The sequence below is a fragment of the Balaenoptera physalus genome (assembly GCF_965194825.1).
Source record: "Balaenoptera physalus genome assembly, chromosome: 13".
Lineage (NCBI taxonomy): Eukaryota > Metazoa > Chordata > Mammalia > Artiodactyla > Balaenopteridae > Balaenoptera > Balaenoptera physalus.
In genome coordinates, this window is record NC_138892.1 from 3331508 (window position 1) to 3350277 (window position 18770).

General features: G+C 54.3%; 1 protein-coding gene across 8 annotated transcripts in view; it reads left to right on the plus strand.

The window, feature by feature from the left end:
* The window catches only part of CERK (ceramide kinase), a 215672-nt gene that overhangs the window by 6013 nt on the left and 190889 nt on the right, over window positions 1-18770 (plus strand). For 7 of the 8 annotated variants that reach the window (XR_014252760.1, XM_082422209.1, XM_082422210.1 and 4 more), the window contains exons 2-3: window positions 17179-17292; window positions 17985-18107. Coding sequence is in view for 7 of the 8 variants with exons in the window: in XM_082422209.1 (XP_082278335.1) it covers window positions 17179-17292; window positions 17985-18107 (237 nt within the window). In the remaining variant the exon portion in view is untranslated. The remainder of the gene's footprint in view (window positions 1-17178; window positions 17293-17984; window positions 18108-18770) is intronic. The other variant, XM_082422205.1, reaches the window with a different exon arrangement.

Consider the following 18770-nt stretch of genomic DNA (forward strand, 5'->3'; position numbering starts at 1 on the left):
ATTTTTTCTGGGTGTAAGATTCCAGGTTGACCATTCTTTTCTTTTCAGCACTGGAAAAATATTGTGCCACTTCCTTCTGGCTTCCATGGTTTCTGAGGAGAAATCCACTGTCATTCAGGTTTTTCTCACCTGTAGGTAAGGTGTTGTTTCTCTCTCGCTGATGTGAACATTCTTTTCCTTGTACTTGATTTTCAGAATCCAGACTGTAATGTGTCTTGGACTGGATTTCTCTGGATTAATCATATTTGAGTTTATGCCTTTTGTCAAATTTGGGAAGTTTTCAGCCATTATTTTTTGAGTACTTTTTCAGCCCCTCTCCTTCTCTACTTCTGAGACTGTAGTGACACACATGTTGGATCCTCCATTATAATCCCACAGGTCTCTGAGGCTCTGTTCGTTTTGTGTTTTTTTGTTTTGTTTTTGTTTTTAATTCTGTTTTCCTCTGCTGTTCAATTTGAGCTATTTCTGTTGTCCCATCTTCCAGTTCACCGATTCTTTCCTCTGTCCCTCCGTTCTGCTGTTGAGTCCACCTGTTTGTTTTCTGTTTTGGTTACTGTATTTTTCAGTTCTAAAATGTCCATTTGGATCTTCTTTATATCTTGTATTTCTTTTTTCTTTTTTAAAGATTTATTTATCATTTATTTATTTTTGGCTGCATCGGGTCTTAGTTGTGGCATGGGCAAGCTTTGTTGAGGCATGCGGGCTTCTCTCTAGTTGTGGTGCACAGGCTCCAGGGCACGTGGGTTCTGTAGTTTGTGGCATACGGGCCTTCTAGTTGAGGCGCAAGGGCTCAGTAGTTGTGGCGCATGGGCTTAGTTGCCCTGCAGCCTGTGGGATCTTAGTTTCCCGACCAGGGGTCGAACCCGCATTCCCTGCATTAGAAGGCGGATTCCTTACCGCTGGACTGCCAGGGAAGTCCCTATGTCTTCTACTTCTTTGCTAAGACTTTTTTCTTTGCTGAGTCTTTATATGTTTTCAATTGTTTCAAGTGTGTAATTGTTCGTGAAGCCTTTTCACAGTGGCTGCTTTAAGGTCCTTGTCAGACAATCCTAACATCTTTGTCATCTCAGTGTTGGCATCCAGCAATTGTCTTTTTTTCTCTCATTTTGAGATCTTCCTAGTTCTTGGCATGGTGATTGATTTTAGATTGAAACCTGGACATTTTTGTACTGTGTTATGAAATTTTGGATCTTATTTAAATTTCCTCTTTTAGCTTGCCCTCTCTGACACTGCTGCATCAGGGAAGAGGGAGACTAGTTACTGCCAGGTGGGGGAAGAAGTCCAGGTTCCCCTCGGCCCTGTTGACAGTCGGGGTGGGGAGGGGCTCCTCATTGATGCTGGGTGGGCTAGGACTTCCGGCCCCCCACTAGGCCTGCACAGAGACCCCCTTGGCTGGAAGGGGTAGGGGTGCCTCGCAACTGCTCTCCAAGGGTCTCCTGACACCTGGGTGGGTGGAGGTGGGTGGTGGTGAAAATCCTGACTTTCCCCTAGGTCTCCCCTGACACCACCCCACTACTGCTGAGTAAAGGTGAAGTCCACTCCCTCTTTGTCTCCACCGACCCCTGTGGGGAGTGAGGCTCGTTACCAGCTGGCTGGGATGAAAGTCCTGGCTCCCTGCATGCCTTCCCTCACGCCACCCTGGTGGGGAGTGTCGGGTGCCTCCCTACACCCCTGAGGGTGGAAGTCTAGGCTCCCAGGTGGACTTTGCTGGCGTGTGGGCATGGGGCCAGGTTTTCTGTGTGTTTGTTGTTTGTCTAGAAGTTTCCTGTCTTACTGGGCTGTCCTTCCCCTGGTCCTTTGGCCAGAGAGGGCACTCTTTGTTGGGGTTTTTGGTTTGTACCCACTGGCATTTCCGGGTTGCTGGATTCTTCAAATCTGGGACGCATGAGGCAAAAGGAAACCCAGGGAACTCACCCCCTGTCCTTCCCTGGTCCCGAGGTCCCCGGCCAGCTTCCTCCTTCTCCCCACCTTTCAGAGTCTCCCTGCGTTTGTGTGACACATGGCTCAGCGGAGGAACAGGGAAAAGCACACCTTGTCCATCATCTCAGCAGTGGAAGGTCCCTGTGCATTTTTTAAAATATTTTTTCTCTCTGTTATTCAAAACAGATTATTCCTAGTGACCTGTTCGACTTCACTGGCTTTCCTCTGTCACCCCCACTCCGCTACTGAGCCCAGCTAGTGGATGTTTTATTTCAGATGCTGTACTTTCAGTTTTAAAGCTTCCATTTGGTTCCTTCTAATAGTTTATTTTTCTCCCCTGGGAACTTCTGTCATCTTTCCGTTCATTTTAAGAATGTTCAGCTGTACCTCACCGAGCACGGTTATACCGACCATGTTAAAGTTTTTGTCCGATGCCTCCGACATCTGGGTCATCTCAGGCCGGGCGTCTGTGGACTGTCTTTCCCTTGGGCATGTCAGCGATTTCTGGTTCTTGGTGTGCTGATTAATTTTGTACCCTGGACATTTTTCATATTTCTTTGTAAGGCTCTGGGTCCCATCAAAGTCCTTTGGAGAATTTTCTTTTCTTAGGCAGGTGCTCAGCCTGGTTGTACACAGACGGCAAGTCGGTCTCACATTGTGGGAGGGGTTTCCACATCAGTCCAGCTCTCAAGGCCTTTTTCACGCTGCGGGGGGCCACCCTGGTGTTTGTCACTCAGGGGTGAGTCCGGGGCCGGGGAGCTGGCACACTTGGCAGTTCGGCTCCCAAGGCTCCTCTGTGCTTCCCGCGGTTCAGCACGCGGAGGCCGGGAGGGAGCCCGGCGTGTGTCAGTTCACGGGCAGAGCCAGGACGCCCTTCCCCAGCCCTGCCGGCCACGCTCTGGCTCCTCTGGACAGAGGGCTGGGCGTTCGCTGTCCGCATCCAGCGAGCCGTTCTAGATCTCAGGCTGCCCTTGGCTCAGAGCTGGGGATGGAGAGGAGAGGAAGGCTCTGGAAGACTGCAGGGCGCCGCTCCTTCTGCCTGGGTGCTGCTCCGGCCACTGGCCCGCCGCTCGTTGCTTTTGGCGCCTTCGGTTAACTGTCTCCCTCCCATCTTGTCCAGACCTCTAGGTCACCATCAGAGGAGGGATAGGCGGTCGTGCGCCTGCTTCATCCTGGTCGGAACTGTGTCTGTCCAGACTGACGTTCTCGTGCCTGTAGTGCTGTGCTTGCCGCCTCAAGTAATCCTCACCAGAGCCCTTGGAGCCATCTGGTGTTGTCCGCAGTTCAGAGGCGGCAGTCGGGGGCAGGTGGGGGGCTGCTCCAGAGCTCGGACGCTGAGATCCTGGGGTACGCCCCCTGCAAGGACGTGGCTGCCGGGGTCCGTTTCTGCAGCGCCCACTGCCTTTCCTGGCGGGCAGGTGGGGGGAGAGCAGGGTTCCTGGAGCAGGAGCCGGTCTGGCTGCAGCCCCCGGCGGCCGGGGGCGGGGGCGCCACACGCCTCCCGGTCACTCGGCTGCGGGTGCTCGCACGGGGTAGCGCGTGGTCGGAGGGGCCGGTGGCTGCGCGAGTGGGCATCGCGGACGGGCTGTTGCCTGGGTGTGGAAACGCAGTTGTGCCAGAGTTGGCTCCACGGCATACGGTCCGCAGGTCCAGGGTGGGTGCAACCCGTCCCCTGAACCTACAGCCTGGGGACCCGAGGAGAACCCTGTCCCAGGCAGGTGTGGCAGAGGCGTTTCCTGAAGGGCCAGGCCCGGTCCTGTCGCAGGTGCTGATGGAGCAGAGCCCCGAGGGCGGCAGGGCCGGGGGCCACCTGGAGCCGGACGCTTGGCCAGGTCGCTAGGCCGCTGGTGCCCCAGGACTGCTGGGCTCTCCCTGCAGTGGCCGGGGTCAAAGGCCAAAGTGCGACAAAGGTGGTAGCGAGTCCCTCTTAGGCAGGACTGTTTCAGGATGGGCGGGAGCTGCTCTGGTCTCCGGGTTTTGAGTCAGGAGGGCACGGTGATGCCTTATCTTTCCGGACCGGGTTGATGACGTTTCTTCACGTGGGGACGACAGCGAAGTGTCAGCAGTGTGGGGTCTGCATCCTGTCTCCACGCCCCATTCAAAGGGCAGGTGCACGTGTGTGAGTGTGTGCACAGGAGCGTGTGCACGTGTGCCTGTGTGTGAGCAGCGGCTCCTGGGTGGAAAGGGGCCGCCCTCCCTGCCCGCCAGCCTGTGGCCCCAGCAGTCCCCGCGTCTCGGCTTCCTCTCTGGCCACACGCCTTGTGCAGCCTTTCTCAGGAAACCAGTGGACATCAGACCGCACCCGCTCCGCGAAGCCGCTGATTCCCAGGCCTCCATCTGGAGCATGCCTGGCTCCCTCCTTCCCAGGAACCCCTTGGCCCAGGTCTGCATGGCGTCTTGGGGGCCCGGGTGGATGGTGCCAGGCCTGCAGCGGGTCTGCCCTGGTACCCAAGGGCCCTGGGAGGCCTGATAGAGAATGTTCCGTGGAAGGGGGTCCGAGGGCCGGGGCTTTAGGCTCATTTGCCAGAAGCGGTGCTGCCTCAGAGGTCTGGGTCCACGGAAACACGTGCTCCTGACTCCTTGTACTGTCTGTGCCTCACCTGACAGCTCCGCAGGGGCGCCCCGGAGCCGTGAGGCATCTTAGATGAGAGTCCAAGGCAGTGAGCCTCCGTAGCCGCTCGTCCCTGCCTGGGGCTGCCTGGACTGCGGCCCTCCTAGGCTCCGGCACCACCTCGCCTCCGTGGTCCTTAGCTCCCTCTGCACTCCCCCTGCTCCAGCCCTGCTGGCCTCTGCCTGTCCTGAAGCTCCGCAGGGATGCTCGTGCCCCAGGGCCTTTGCCCAGCTCCTAGGTTGCCATCAGCCTTTGTCCGTGAGGCATCCCACCTCCCTGCAGCCCCCGAGCCCCGTGGACCTGCTCCGCTGCCTTTTCCATAGCATTTATGACTCTGGATAAGTTGATAAAACACGTATATCAACTTCGTCATTTCTCAGAGGCCTCCCCACATCCGACCGTTACCTGCCAGAGGGCGGGGTTTCTGTCCCGGCACCGCCTCCCTGTCTGAAGCTGGGTGGGCCCGTAGCAGTGCTGAGCCCGTGAGTGGAGCGTGGTGGGGCAGCTTCGGGTGCAGTGCCTGGGCTTTTTAATGGTGACTCACGTGTGTTAAGGTTTAGCATAAACCATGATATACCTGATAATTGAATATCTTCTAAGAGAAAAGTACATCGTGAAATATTTTAGGGCCTAAGGATTCCAAAGATTTTGTGCCTGGAATGATCTAGAAAGGTTTAAAAATAGACTCAACTGAGCTGGACATTGATTCAGCCCACAGACTCAGAGAGCCCGTGGGATTCCAGGCGGGCCCCTGGCCTGCCCTGCCGGCTCCCCCCGCCAGCTCCCCCCACCCGCTGCTTCTCCCCGTAAACCTGACTATAAACAGCTAAACCGGTTGGGCCGCTTTTCCTAAGAAAGGTGCCTGGTGCCCTCCGTCTTCCTCAGATCCCGGGTCCCTCATCTGAAGCCCGCACCTGCCCTTTTCTGTAGACCCCGTGCTTCCCTCCTAGGGCCTGTACAGTCCCTGGCTGGTGAGGGCGCCAGCTGGCACTTGCCACCTTCTGGAGTTTCTTGAGCCGAAGGGGGTAGAGTGTCTCGGACAGGATTACCTCTGAGGACACTTAGCCCCACGCACCCGTAGGAGTCGTAGTAAGAGAGGTTACCTGTGCCCTGCCATGGCGAGCGCTAAGAACAGCTAACACACGTGGGGCGGCCGGGCACCAGGCCCTCTTCTCAGCACTTTAGGTGAGAATCCTTTCATTCTCACGTGTCCCCATTTTACAGAGAAGGTAACTCAGCACAGAGATGCTAGGCGTTTGCCCAAGGTCACACAGCTGGGAAGCGCCGGGGCCCAGTTCCAGCCTTGGCTTCTACTCTGGATCCACTGTCGGTCCTTCTGGTCAACAGTGGGGACTGCGGTTTGGCCAGAGTGAGGAAAGGTGGGCTTGTGAGCCAGGCTCGACTTCGGGCCAGAAGAGATGAAAAGGTGGGAGGCTGCTGGGGGGGAGGGTTCCTCCTGTGAGCAGCCCCGGGTAGCTGCAGCGGTGGGCAGACGGTCAGGGCCCCTGCAGCGCATGGGACACGCACACCAGCTTCCCTCCCAGGCTGGCGTCCTGGTGACGTGCTGGCCACTGCGGGTGTGCAGACAAGGGTCGGAGGTCACATTGTACTGGGTCAAGTAAATTATAATTGACCGGCACCTCATCTGCGCATCAGGAACTTTGGGGCTAAAGTAACTAGGACATACTTACAGTTTTGTTTGAAATTACTGTGTTATTGAAATAAACCAGTAAGGGACTTCTCTGGCGGTCCAGTGGTTAAGTCTCTGCGAATCCACTGCAGGGGGCATGGGTTAGATCCCTGGTTGGGGAACTAACATCCTGCATCGAGCTGTGCGGTGTGGCCAAAAACGAAACAAAACAAACAAAAAACCAATAAGAAATAGTTACAAATGGAAATTTAATTATTAAAATAGATCACTCAGTGGAAACAATGATTGTTCTCATAGAAACGTGACCTGCTGTTGATAAGTCTGGAGGACTTGCCATTCTTCTTCTAGACAAGTAACCCTGGGGTGGCAGCTGCGTAGCCTTACCGAGCTTGTAAAACATCGAAGAGGAGCTATGTTGGGTTGTTTCCAACTTTGCTTCCAAAGTGATAGGAAGCTAATTTCACTTAAATTTTTCTTGTGTGTCAGGCTAGACTGGGTGAAATGATAGCCATTATGGGTGATACAATTTTATTTGTAATCCGTAGGGTCAGAGTAACTACAGATTGTCCTCACGGGGTGGGGGGGGGGGCTGCTGATGGGTCGCCCTTGGGCTAAATTTGGCCCACAGATATTTTTTGACTTGTCCAGTGAGGTCTTCTTTTCCTTTTCGAATTGTAGTCAACATTTTAAGTCAGGAGATTTCACACCAAAAAATCCAAGCTTCTGGCGTATCCCTGAGTGATGTCGCCTGTGTGCTGTGGTCAGGACTGTGGCCTCCAGGTGGTCGGGGCGCTTGGGTGCCACCCGCCCACCGCCTCGTGTGGAGCCTCACGAACACAATCTTGAAACGTCAAGCTGCCGGACGAATTTCCCGTTTCTGTGGAGTTAGAAGACACATTTTTTTCTATATGAGAAAAGCCATTGGGGATTGCCTGGATTGGGTAGGGTGCCTGGGAAGTAGCTACCTTCAAGATTTGCCTGTTTTGACTGAAACTGGAAGACTGTTCTAGAAATGTCTAGTGGGGTGTGTGGACATGCAGAGGGGGAGGGTGCTTACCCAGCGTCCACCTGTCAGTCTCCGTGCTCCCCTCCATCGCCCCCACGGGATTTGGGGCAGGTGTGGACCTGCCATCACGGGCCGTGGCAGGTGGCAGGTGCTCGAGGCCGTGGTTTGTTGTCTTGGTGACAAGGTCTCGGGCACACGTCTCGGAGTGGAGAAGTACTTTGTGACATTTATGCTGTAGGAGAAAATGTGTAATGCTTGAAGAGAGATCGAAAACTGGTCTATAGGTTTAGTCCTCAAAATGCCTCGCTCTCGTTGGAAATCCAAATTCTTCCCTTCTTGTGAAGCCACTTAAGTCTGTCCCTCTCCTTGTGGCCTTTTCCTGTTCTGAATTGGTGTCGCGGGTGGCGGTGATGTCACATAATCCAGCCCCGAAGATCCTTTAATCTAAGGCCGCAGGTGGAGGCGCCCAGGGAAGGCTGCTGAGCGAGGAGGCAGCGGGTGCAGGGGCGGAGCAGCAGCCTGGACCGTCCTCCGCGGCTCACCCAGCCCGTCACAAGCCCGGCCTGCCGGGATCTGTCCTGGCCCCGTCAGCGACCAGCAGGTCCCCCACCCCTCGGTGCCTTTGTTTGCTCGTCTGTCCAGCAGGGGCATCGGCGACCTGCCCCAGCGGGCCGTGGCGTTCTGTCCGCGGGGGGGCGGTAGCTGGCGCGTGGGCATCTCTGAAACCAGCCGGGCCTGGGGCCCTCCGCTGCCTCCCAAGGGCACCTCCACCCGTGACCCCTCCCCTCCTCCCCGATCACGTCCAAAACCTGTCGTCTGCTGGGCCTGGGACGCCGCTCCCCCAGGTGCCGGGACAGTGTGGCCGTGTGGTCACTAAGTGATCGTGATGTGACTCTTGGGCGTGTGGGGTCTCTCGTGACGCCGGCCAGCTCTCCCGACTCTCATTGTCAAACCGGAGCAGGTGTTGATGAGTGGAGGGAGGGGCCCCGCCCCGCAGGGCCTTGGAGAAAGTTTGCAGAGCTCGCCGCCGAGGGCGCCTCGGGAAAGAGCGGCGTCTGCCTTCGGCCCTGATGTGGATCTGCGGGGTCAGGTCTGGGAGGTCGCAGCTCATCTTTGCCCACCGGACCTGACGGTGTCGTGTAGCAGATGAGCGCGGCCCGCTGGCGGGGATGGCGGGGCAGTGTGAGCGCGGTGACCACGGTCCAGTGAATTTGTTTTCCGCGTGGTGTTTCTGGACTCTGCGAGGTGGTGAGCTGTGGGCAGGAGGGCTCCCTGGTCTTCCTTTCCACAGGGAGCTCTCACCCAGGGGCGCTCTGCTCCTGCAGCACGTGTTCGGGTGGCTGAGCTGCCGGGAGGCGCGTTTCACGTGCGTAATTGCTCAGGGGGTCAGGCGGTGTGACCTCAGACCCTCGGGCTCTTCCTCGGGGCAGGGGCCCTGGTGCTGGTGCCCCGGGGTGGGGCTGCGTGGCTGCCAGCTCCCCGGCTTTTCTCTCTGGCCTCATCGCCGTCTAGTTCCCGTGGACGTGCGTCTCAGGCTGTGACACGATGCACCAGGTTCTCCGTGGGGACCTGCCCTGCCCTGTCCTGTGCTCTCCCTCTCACGCGGATGGCGTGTCCTGGGAGCGGAGCTGTGCCCTTGACTGTGAACTTGTCTTTGCTCTGGTCGCCCTTGGCCTCCTCGATGTCTGCGGGACCCTGTGGCCACCTCGCCACCAGCACGGGGTACGTGTGCGCTGACACACGGGCGGTCACTCTCCTGGGGGAACGGAGGCCACTGCGCACTCGGCCGTCCAGGAACTTGTAAGATAAGCAGATTGACAGACAGCAGGGACTTTTCTCCCCCCGAGTCACAGCCGTGAAGCACACTCAGCGTTCGTGGGTCACAGTGAGCCCTGAAAAGGGTAGAACAGAACCGAGAACGGTGGTGAGAGCGGCTGGGGTCCTCAGCTGTCCCGGGAGAGCTGCGGGCCTGCAGCGTGGGCACCCTGTCCCGCGGGCATTGCCTGTGGTTCCTCTGGAACACGGTGGCCCTTCGGTCACCACCCTTGTGGGAGAGTACGAGGCACAGTCGCACTTCTTGGGGAGGGGAGCACAGAAGAATCGCATCTCTTGTCAGCAAAAGCCTTGAAACTTCCAGCCCAGGTTTGGTTACCAAATTTCAGTCCATTTTTGGAAAGGATTCTACTGCATGAGAACTTTTTTTTTTTTTTTTGAGTTGGTGACAATTATTATATTTGAACTGGTGGTAATGGCCCTTAAAATAGATTGCTTTATTATTAGAAAGAAAAATTATTGCTGAAACTGAACTGAAACACAGAGAGAGGCACGTTCAAGTTTGGCCAAAGGATCTGAAAGTGAAAGAAGAGGGGGTTGATCTTAGTCATTCAGTCGGCAGTTCTAACTCACTTGAGCCGCATTCTAAGAAGAAATCCAAATTATTTAGAGTATGGTTTTATAAAATGTGCAAAGCCTAATAAAATGACCTATCCTGATATATTATTGATAAGGATATTCTTGTAAGTGAAAGCTTAAGTCCTTCAAGATTAAAGATATTCCAACCGTTTGCTCTACATGGCTGCTTGATTACTGTTTGTTTTTTGGGAAGAAAGGTCTTTTTCTTCGCCAATTTCTGAGTGGGTCTGTGGCTGTCAACGTCCACACTCGGTTGCCGGTCGTGCACACTGGAGTTGAGGGGGGCCCTTGGTTGTGGGTGCAGAGGATGCACCCCTGCCTCGGTCCCCCCCTGGTGTTTGGGTTTGGCAGGCTCTCTTTAACCTCTGCCTGACAGGAAACATTTTTTGATAGATTTGCCAAAAGCGAGTCCTGGCCCTGCCGGTGGCTTGGACGAGTTCTCTGACCTGCAGGCTTCAGTAGGATGAAGATCTGGAAGATGCAGGCTTCAGTAGAAGTAGGATCTGGAAGACCTTCTGTGAGTCCCTCTGTGCAGTGAGGATCATGATATTTACCTTCTGGGTTGTTTGTGAGGACTACACGAGCTTATACATTTAGCACAAAGTTGGCCTCACAAGTGGCAATTATTATAATTACTGTTACTGTTATTATGCCCGGCGTAAAGCAGCGTACTCATGTGACAAAGCGTGACACATGGAGACCAGGGCTGGACTCGGGTTGGCCAGGCCCTGTGTGAGGTGACCGGTGGGGACACACACAGCTCTGAATGGAACAAGTAAGACCACCCTCAGGGAGATGCCACCTAGTAGGAGGCAGAAAAGTGACTGCAGGCCAGGCTGACACACTGGTGAGGGGGGACCTGGAGGCCTCCCCGAGGAGATGGGGTTAAGCTGGGAAGCAGAAAGCCCCGGGCCAGTCAGGTGGCCGTGTGTGTGTGTGTGTGTGTGTATCTGGCGTGTGTGTATGTGGTGTGTGTGTGTGTGTATATGGGGGTGTGTGTGTGTATCTGGCGTGTGTGTATGTGGTGTGTGTATCTGGGTGTGTGTGTGTGTCTGGCGTGTGTGTATGTGGTGTGTGTGTGTGTATCTGGGTGGGTGTGTATCTGGGTGTGTGTGTGTATCTGGGTGGGTGTGTATCTGGGTGTGTGTGTGTATCTGGCATGTGTGTATGTGGTGTGTGTGTGTGTATCTGGCGTGTGTGTATCTGGGTGTGTGTGTGTATCTGGCGTGTGTGTATGTGGTGTGTGTGTATGTGGTGTGTGTGCATCTGTGTGTGTGTGTGTATCTGGCGTGTGTGTGGGCAGGGCGTACCTGGTGTATAGACAGACCATTCCCAGGAAAGGGAGCAAGGCTGGGAACTAGCGGCTTGGCTGAGGGAAGAGGTGGTCCCCGAGTGAGTGTGTGGTTAGAACATACTTACTTTACATCCCAAGCAAGTTATTTGTGATCACACATTCCAGTAAAGCCTTATAAATGCTTTACTTCTTTTGGAATTTGGAATGTGTCAGGTAAGTTGTAGAATTTATTATTATCAATGAATAAAAATGACCAAAATGAGCGTCATAGCTGGAGATTAGGTTTATAAGATGTTTAATAGTATAAAATAAAAATATCAAATAAGTATTCAGATTTTATGGTTTTTTTCCTAATTTTATCAAAAGTTTGCCTCTTCTATATTTGTCTTCTTTATTTTGAATCTGCTCAGTTTTTATAGCATTGCAAAAGTTGATGCTACTTAAAATTTCAATTTTAAACTTAAAAAACTCTCCTGAACTATACTTGAATCACACGTATCCTAAACTTTAATATTGTACCGAATGCAATTTAATATCCCAATTAGGGAAGGATAGAAGGAGGAAAGCCCTTCCCGTGAACAATGTGTGTTTTCATCCCGCGGCTGCGTTTTCCCGCCCTGCGTCCTCTTCACTGCAGACACACTCACCGTCTTCCGGGTGCTGATGATCTGTGACCACATTACTGCATTTTACTCTTTGGACACAAATGGTTCTTTCTGTACTTCGTTTTCTTTTTAAATACTTTTATCATGGAGGTAATACATGGTGCTCCATGGAAAGATAGTCTTCTTGTCATTAATACGTAGTATCTCTTTAGTTCTTTGTTTTATGACCAACATTGCCTTTTGTTTCTCAAAATTTGTAACGTCCGTAGAGGGTAATGAAACAGTTTGTTTCTGTTGGATTCCAAATTGAGTCTTCAAGACCGGAAGTAACTGAAACCACATTAGAACGAGGACAGAGAACACCCGGGATGGATGTTTTCAGTGTCCCTGTGGTGTGCACCCAGCACAGAGCCCGCTGCCCACTTGGGAGGACCCGCGGAAGGTGTGTGGGGAGCACGTCTGGCGCTGCCCGCTGGGCACCTGGAAGGCGGCACAGAGCACGTTTTGTTTGCTCGCATGATGAGATTTTCTCTCTTAAATGTTCAAGACCCGTCAGACTGTGACGGGACGCAAGTTCTCAGAGCCTCGTCAACTTGCCCCTCAGATCGTAAGCATCCTTTCCAAGTACCAGCGTGAGTTGCTGCCTCGTGGCACTGGGTCACTGTGTCCCCGGGATGCGCTTGTAAAATACATGCCCTGTGGGGACCGTGCTGCTTGTGATTAAAACTCTTTGGTGACTTACGTGCTCAGAGGCGTGGCAGCAAGTTCCTGGGGAGTAACCAGTTTGAGAAGACAGGAGAATATTTTTGTGGAAGTTACGTCCAAGCCATCTTGCGGTGGGTTGGTTTTCTTGGTGGTTCTGTGAAGCCCTCCATCACAGCTGGCACACGAGGGTGTGCGGTGAGTCTAGGTGAGGGGGCCTGGGGAAGAGTTAGGAGATGCCGGTCAGAGCTGGATGGGTGGGACCAGCTGAAGCCACAGTGTGTCCTGTAGAACGCAGAGGGCCTGCTCCGCCAGGACCAAGCTGTGGCACAGGGTGTGCTCGGCCCCTGCCTTCCCCAGCTACACACACACACACACGCACATGGATACATACACACACACAGCTACACACACAGCTACACACACACAGATACACACACGCATGGATACACACACAGATACACACACGCATGGATACACACACAGATACACACAGGCACACAGCTACACACGCCTGGATACACACATGGATACACACAGATATGCACACAGATACACAGATACACACATGCACACAGATAAGCACATGGATACACAGACACACACAGATACACACGCACACAGATACACAGAGATACACACGGATACGCACACGCAGAGCCGGGAGAGAAGCCCCACGGGGCCTGCAGTCAGAGAGGGAGGGGGTCTGTGTTGGCAGGCAGGCAGGCAGCGGGGATGTCAGCTGCTGAAGCCGTGGGTTCTGCGTCAGATCCGTTGCACCTGCCTCCACTGATGAAGGTCATTTTCAGACTTGCACGTCCTCCAAGCAGTACAGAGCGTAAATAGTAAGATGTTTGCCCGAGTTGTTTTCTGAAACTTGGGATCAGCTATGTCTGGTTCCAGCTGATCTGGTTGAGACTAGATAGGACCACCGACCCTCCAACTGGGCCTGCGTCTGTGTCTGCTTGCTGACCTTTTAACATCACAGGGCCGAAAACTTCACCCTCAGATGGTGCTCAGCGCCCCCATTTCTGATTGTGCAGAGGCCGGTGGCCTAGTTACACCTGCACACGATGACGCACCTGTTCCCCCATCACCTTCCCCCACGCTCCCCCCGCCCCGGGTGCCATGCTGCTTTGTCCCAAAGATACCCCAGCCCCTGGCCTTTGGGGAGGCGCACCCGAGGCTTGTTCTCCTGCCTCCTCGCGTGGCTGCCTTGGAAGTAAACCTTTCTCTGCTGCTGACCTCGGCGTGTCCGCATTTGGCTTGCTGCGTGTCTGGCAGGACGAGCCTGGTTTGGTAACGGTGGCACTTAGGACGCTCGGTGTGTTCCATTGTTCTCTCGAACCTTGGGGATCCCACAGTGGCAGGGCTTGTAAGCCCGAGACCCTCTGTGATGCAGAGTGGGCACTGCCAGCCTGGGAGGGTCACTGAATCCGAGCGGCGCCTGAAGCCTGGAGCTCGGGCCGGGGGCTCCTGCCTGGCTTGGGGGGCCTCGGGGGTCTTCTGCCTCTCGTGTGATCTTACCCAAGCGTGAAAGGAGGTGGAGGGGGCCCCAATCCTCTTCCCCCGGCTCAGTCCCCGAGAGGATGGAGGACTGGCTCCTGGTCGGGGATGGCCACCATCGGCCCGATCTGTCATGGGGGTGCCCAGGGCTCCGTTTGTCCCCGGGGTGGCCACTGCCCCAGGTGGACTCCCTTTTTCATCTCAGGAATGTTAAAAAAATCACCCAGAAAAAGTCGCTTTGGTTTAGGAATTTAGTGTAGCAGAGAGGTTTTCACAAGTGCTGCCAGTGAGATTGCAATGCTCCTGCAAGGTGGTTTCTAATTTGGCTGGACTTTGGTTGAAAATCTTCAAGTTCTGTTGTAGGCATGTCTATGTATGGGGGGTTAGTATCCAGCAGTTAAAACAAATGCTTGTTTGATCAGGGCAGGGGTAGGCGTGGGAGTTAGAATGAGATCAAGTGGGGGGCAGCGGCCCCTGCGGGAGATAGCCACCCCCTTCCCCGCCGGCTTTGCCTGGAAGGTGGGCAGGGGCGGAAGGGGGGCAGGGGCGGAAGGGGCACGGGCAGCTGCATGCCCAGCCTGGGGTGTTGAATTAACCCGCGTGCTGAGCGGCAGGGGGTAGACACTGAAAGGTCCAGGCAGAGCAGAGCCGCGTTCACACGTCTGCGGCTCAGTTGTGGGGGATGAACCCCAGCGGGAGGGCTGGCGGCCGCCGGAGTTGGAGAGGAGCCTGGCTTGCTGGGCACCCGAGCCTGTGGACACAGCACCCTTCACTGGGCTGGGGGATGCGGGGGTGGGTGGAGGAGTAGAAAGATGGGTTTAGATGTAGACGGGTGTGAGGCACCTGTGGGACGTGGACGTGACTGGCCAGGTGCACTCCTGGGGCTCTGAGATGCGGGCGTGGTCAGGGTCGGCAGGACAGGTGTCTGCCTGTCCCCCGTGGCCCCAAGCCTGGCCTCAGTTTGCCCCCCTGCTCTCTGTGTAGAGAAGGGTTGCTAAGCGCGCTAACCCTGTGAGCGTGGTTCTCAGTTGGCGCCCTTGCCTTCGGGAGGCGTTGGCCAATGTCCGGCGTGCTGGGAGGAGAGGCGCTGGCACTAGTGGCTGGAGCCCAGGGGCGCTGCTCAAACCCGACATGACGGGACGGCCCACCGCAGAGAGGTGCGGAGTGGGGGCCCCTGGGCCAGGGAGGCTCCCAGGGGGTCGGGCGGCTTTCGAGTCCTCCTCTCCTTCAGAGGTCCCCGTCTGTTCCAGAACGTTCTGCTCGGAAGTTTGCTTCAAGTGGGTGTTGGGTTGTTACTTTATAAAGAGAGAGGGGATGCCCGCGAGCCTTGGCCACTGATCCTCCGACAGGGCCACAGTCAGCCCGGTGACCACGAGGAGGATTCAGATCGCGAGGGCGACTCCCGAGGGCGGCCGGAGCAGCTTGGGAAGCGGGGAGTCAGCAAGGGACGTGCCTTCTGTGTGCAGAGACTGGCTCGAATCAGGTGGGGCGGCCAGGCTGTGGTGCGAGGCGGCCAGCTGTGCTCCGGGCCCCGTTGTCTGCCAGTGAGTTGCGTCCGCATGCGTTGCCGGCATTGATTTGGCCGCCGGCCAGGTGCAGTTTGGTCTGGAAGTAACTCTACAGCGTCTCCTCTCATCACACGATCTTTTACAGAAGACTTTGACTTTTTATCTAATCCCATATGTAGTGCAGGATTATGCAAAATGCAAGCAAAGGGAGAGAAATGCTAATACTATGCAGAAAATGAAAGTGACCCCCAAGTTCCCAGCATCAACTCTGTGCAAGATGCTCCTCTAAGAATATCTATTTCTACATCCATGAATTTATAATTTATACCTGGTGTGTGCACACGACGTGCACTGCTGTGCTTGGAAGCCTCTTCGTGCCAGCACAGGGAGGTTGACCAGGGGACTACGGTGTCACTTTGCCCTTAGGGGACAGCCGGTGGCCTCCACTGTGGCCTGGGATTGATTCTTCCAGTCAAACTAAATTCACGAGACTAGAGGTTGCTAATTTATAGACTCTTTCTGCGGGTTACCCTGTGAGTCATGCATAACTTATCAGGAACTCTCTGATTCTCGATGCCTCCTAACTAGACATAAGGGTTTTGCAGAACAGGGTGTAGCACTGACCTGCAAACATGAAGGGACACACGGCAGGGTGCAGAGGAACGTGGCCTCGGGGTCAGCGGGCGAGGGAGGCCGAAAGGAACCTGTTTCGTGCTGGACCCCTCTCACCCTGATTGGGTAGCTTCCAGAAGCCCTCCCAGTTTGACACGACGAGCCCTGTGTGCTGTCGTGAAGTTCAGGCTGAGCTCCTGGCCCAGCAGACGGAGGGGCCGATGGAGGCGGTCACTCGCCAAGTCCTGCTTTGGAGGTCCCCGCCCCAGGCACAGACTCACCCAGGACGGCCTCCAGCCAGACCCCAGGATTCTGTTGGTGTCATTCCTCAATCGACTAGGGATGCAGATAGTGTTGATGTTTTTTTCACGTCCCCATGGACCTCTGTCCCTTTTTCGAGAAAATAATTGTGTCTCACCACATCTGTTACATGTAACAGCAGTGCGCGTATAAAATAGTATATCCTCCTTACCTATTTTTGTTTTTCTTCTCACCCAAGCAGCAGATAAAGCTTTGGGTGAGCTGAATGTAGCGGAAGGTGGGGAGAGCTATACTGCAGGTTTCATAGCCAACCTGGGGCCTAACCAGGAACTGCCACGCTCGTCTGTGTAAAGGCAGATGGTGACTCCCACCAGCCGTCACCGGTGGGCTTTGGGGACGCAGCCTGTCCACGCTGGGGGCTTGTCTTCCAACTTCCCTGCTTCCCAGTCCCTGTGCTGTCCTCGGAGGGCTCTTTGTGGGCCCCACTTGCCGTTACAAGCTGTCACCTCACGTTTCCCACAGCTGTTTGTGTGTCCGGCCTTACCTGGTGGCAGCTGCAGGCCCGCAGTTATGACTGGGTTTCCCATGGTGGAGGATGTCCTGTGCTGTCATCCCTACGTCCACCCAAGTCTCCCCTTTCTCCTCCTGCATCCTAGTGGATGGTTGGACCCACCAGGCCTTTCTAGAGCCCTCTACCCGTCCCCGCCCTGCCTTGGTGTGGCCCTGACTCACCTGCACACTCTGTGGTCCTGGGTCTGTTATGTGCATCTTTCCCACTTGATTTCTGAGCCAGACTGAACACAGGCACTGGGTCTTGAACATCTTTCCCCAAATTTAATACAGGAGCTGGCCTGGAAAATTCACAGCCTCCATTTGGTGACTGTGGATAAGACGTCCCATCTTCTGATGACATAGAGTTTCCCAAACTTATTTAGCTCTGAATTTTAAAATTACGTATAACTTGTCCTCTTCCTTTTGGATGTCTGATGAATTTTAAAGCAGAATGTTTCCCAGCACTTTGGAGTGGCATTCCTTGTGTTCACGTGAATTCCGTGAACCCTCTTGACGTGAGACTGTGGTGTTTTTACAGATGCCTGCTCTGTGCCTATTTCCGAGATCATCACCGTTGAAGAAACAGACATTAATGGGAAACACTACACCAGTGGAAAATGGCAGAAAATGGAAAAGCCTTATGCTTTCACAGGTAATGTGGCCTGAATGTTCCTCAGTAATTCCATGCAGGTTACATGAAAGGGAACTTTTTTTGTCACTTGTTTAACACACTCATTGTGTCCTTGGTTTATCTTTATAGAAAGGTCCTTAGATCATTTTTTCCAAGCTCTACTTTTATTTGTTTTTTATTTATTTTGGGCTGTGTTGGGTCTTCGTTGCTGCGCACGGGCTTTCTCTAGTTGTGGCGAGCGGGGACTACTCTTTGTTGCGGTGCGTGGGCTTCTCACTGCGGTGGCTTCTCTTGTTGCGGAGCACGGGCTCTAGGCGCGTGGGCTCAGTAGTTGTGGCTCACGGGCTCTAGAGCGCAGGCTCAGTAGTCGTGGCGCACGGGCTTAGCTGCTCCGCGGCATGTGGGATCTTCCCGGACCAGGGCTGGAACCCGTGTCCCCTGCATTGGCAGGCGGATTCTTAACCACCGCGCCACCAGGGAAGTCCCAAGCTCTACTTTTAATATTCATTTTTTTCTTATTTTTTATTGTTTTTTTTTATATGGGTTAAAAGAACTGAGAATTAGGATCTTTTCCCTAATATACCTTGGAAGTTACTAGTCAGAAGAAAAGGGGACCATTGGGGCGCTTTGAGTGTGAACCTGGGGTCAGTGTGAGGGGAGCGCGTTCCCCGGTCCGCAGGGCCGCGAGCTCACGGCGTGTGTTCTCTGTGCAGTGCATCGTGTGAGGAGGGCCCGGCGGCACCGCTGGAGGTGGGCGCAGGTGACCTTCTGGTGTCCTGAGGAGCAGCTGTGCCACCTGTGGTTGCAGACCCTCAGGGAGCTACTGGAGAAGCTGAGTACGTGCGTGGTTTCTATTCGGCCCAGCTCCCTGTAACCAAGGCGGATGTGATGGGTCGCTGTGGCTTTTGAACGCTTTACTGCTTAGAGGACCACGTAGTGTGGTGCCCAGAGCCTGGCCCCCAGGGCGCTGGCACCTTCACTTACAGCCGCGAGGCTCGGGACAGGCCCCTTGGCTCTCTGGGCCTGGGTTTCTTTTCCTGGAAAATGGGGTGATAATGCCTGCACTCGCGGTGAATGGAGGATTAAACCAGGTGACTGGGGAAGGTACCTCTGTCCCCCTGGGGTGTGTCTGAACGTCTGAGCTGTGAGTAATTGGTGTGCAGCCAGAGTCTGTCTGTCACACTTAACGGTAGCTGTCAACTCATTTTGTATCTGGAACACTATTTCATGTTGTTTGGGTATAATCTTCTTTTTTCTTTAAATTGAAGTATAGTTGATTTACAATGTTGTGTTAATTTCTGCTGTACAGCAAAGTGATTCGGTTATACATATACATATATTCTTTTCCATTATGGTTTATTACAAGATATTGAATATAGTTTCCTGTGCTATACAGCAGGACCTTGTTGTTTATCCATCCTGTATATAGTAGTTTGCCTCTGCTAATCTGTTTGGATATAATCGTAATACACAGTCTTGACAACTCAGTGCAGACTTCA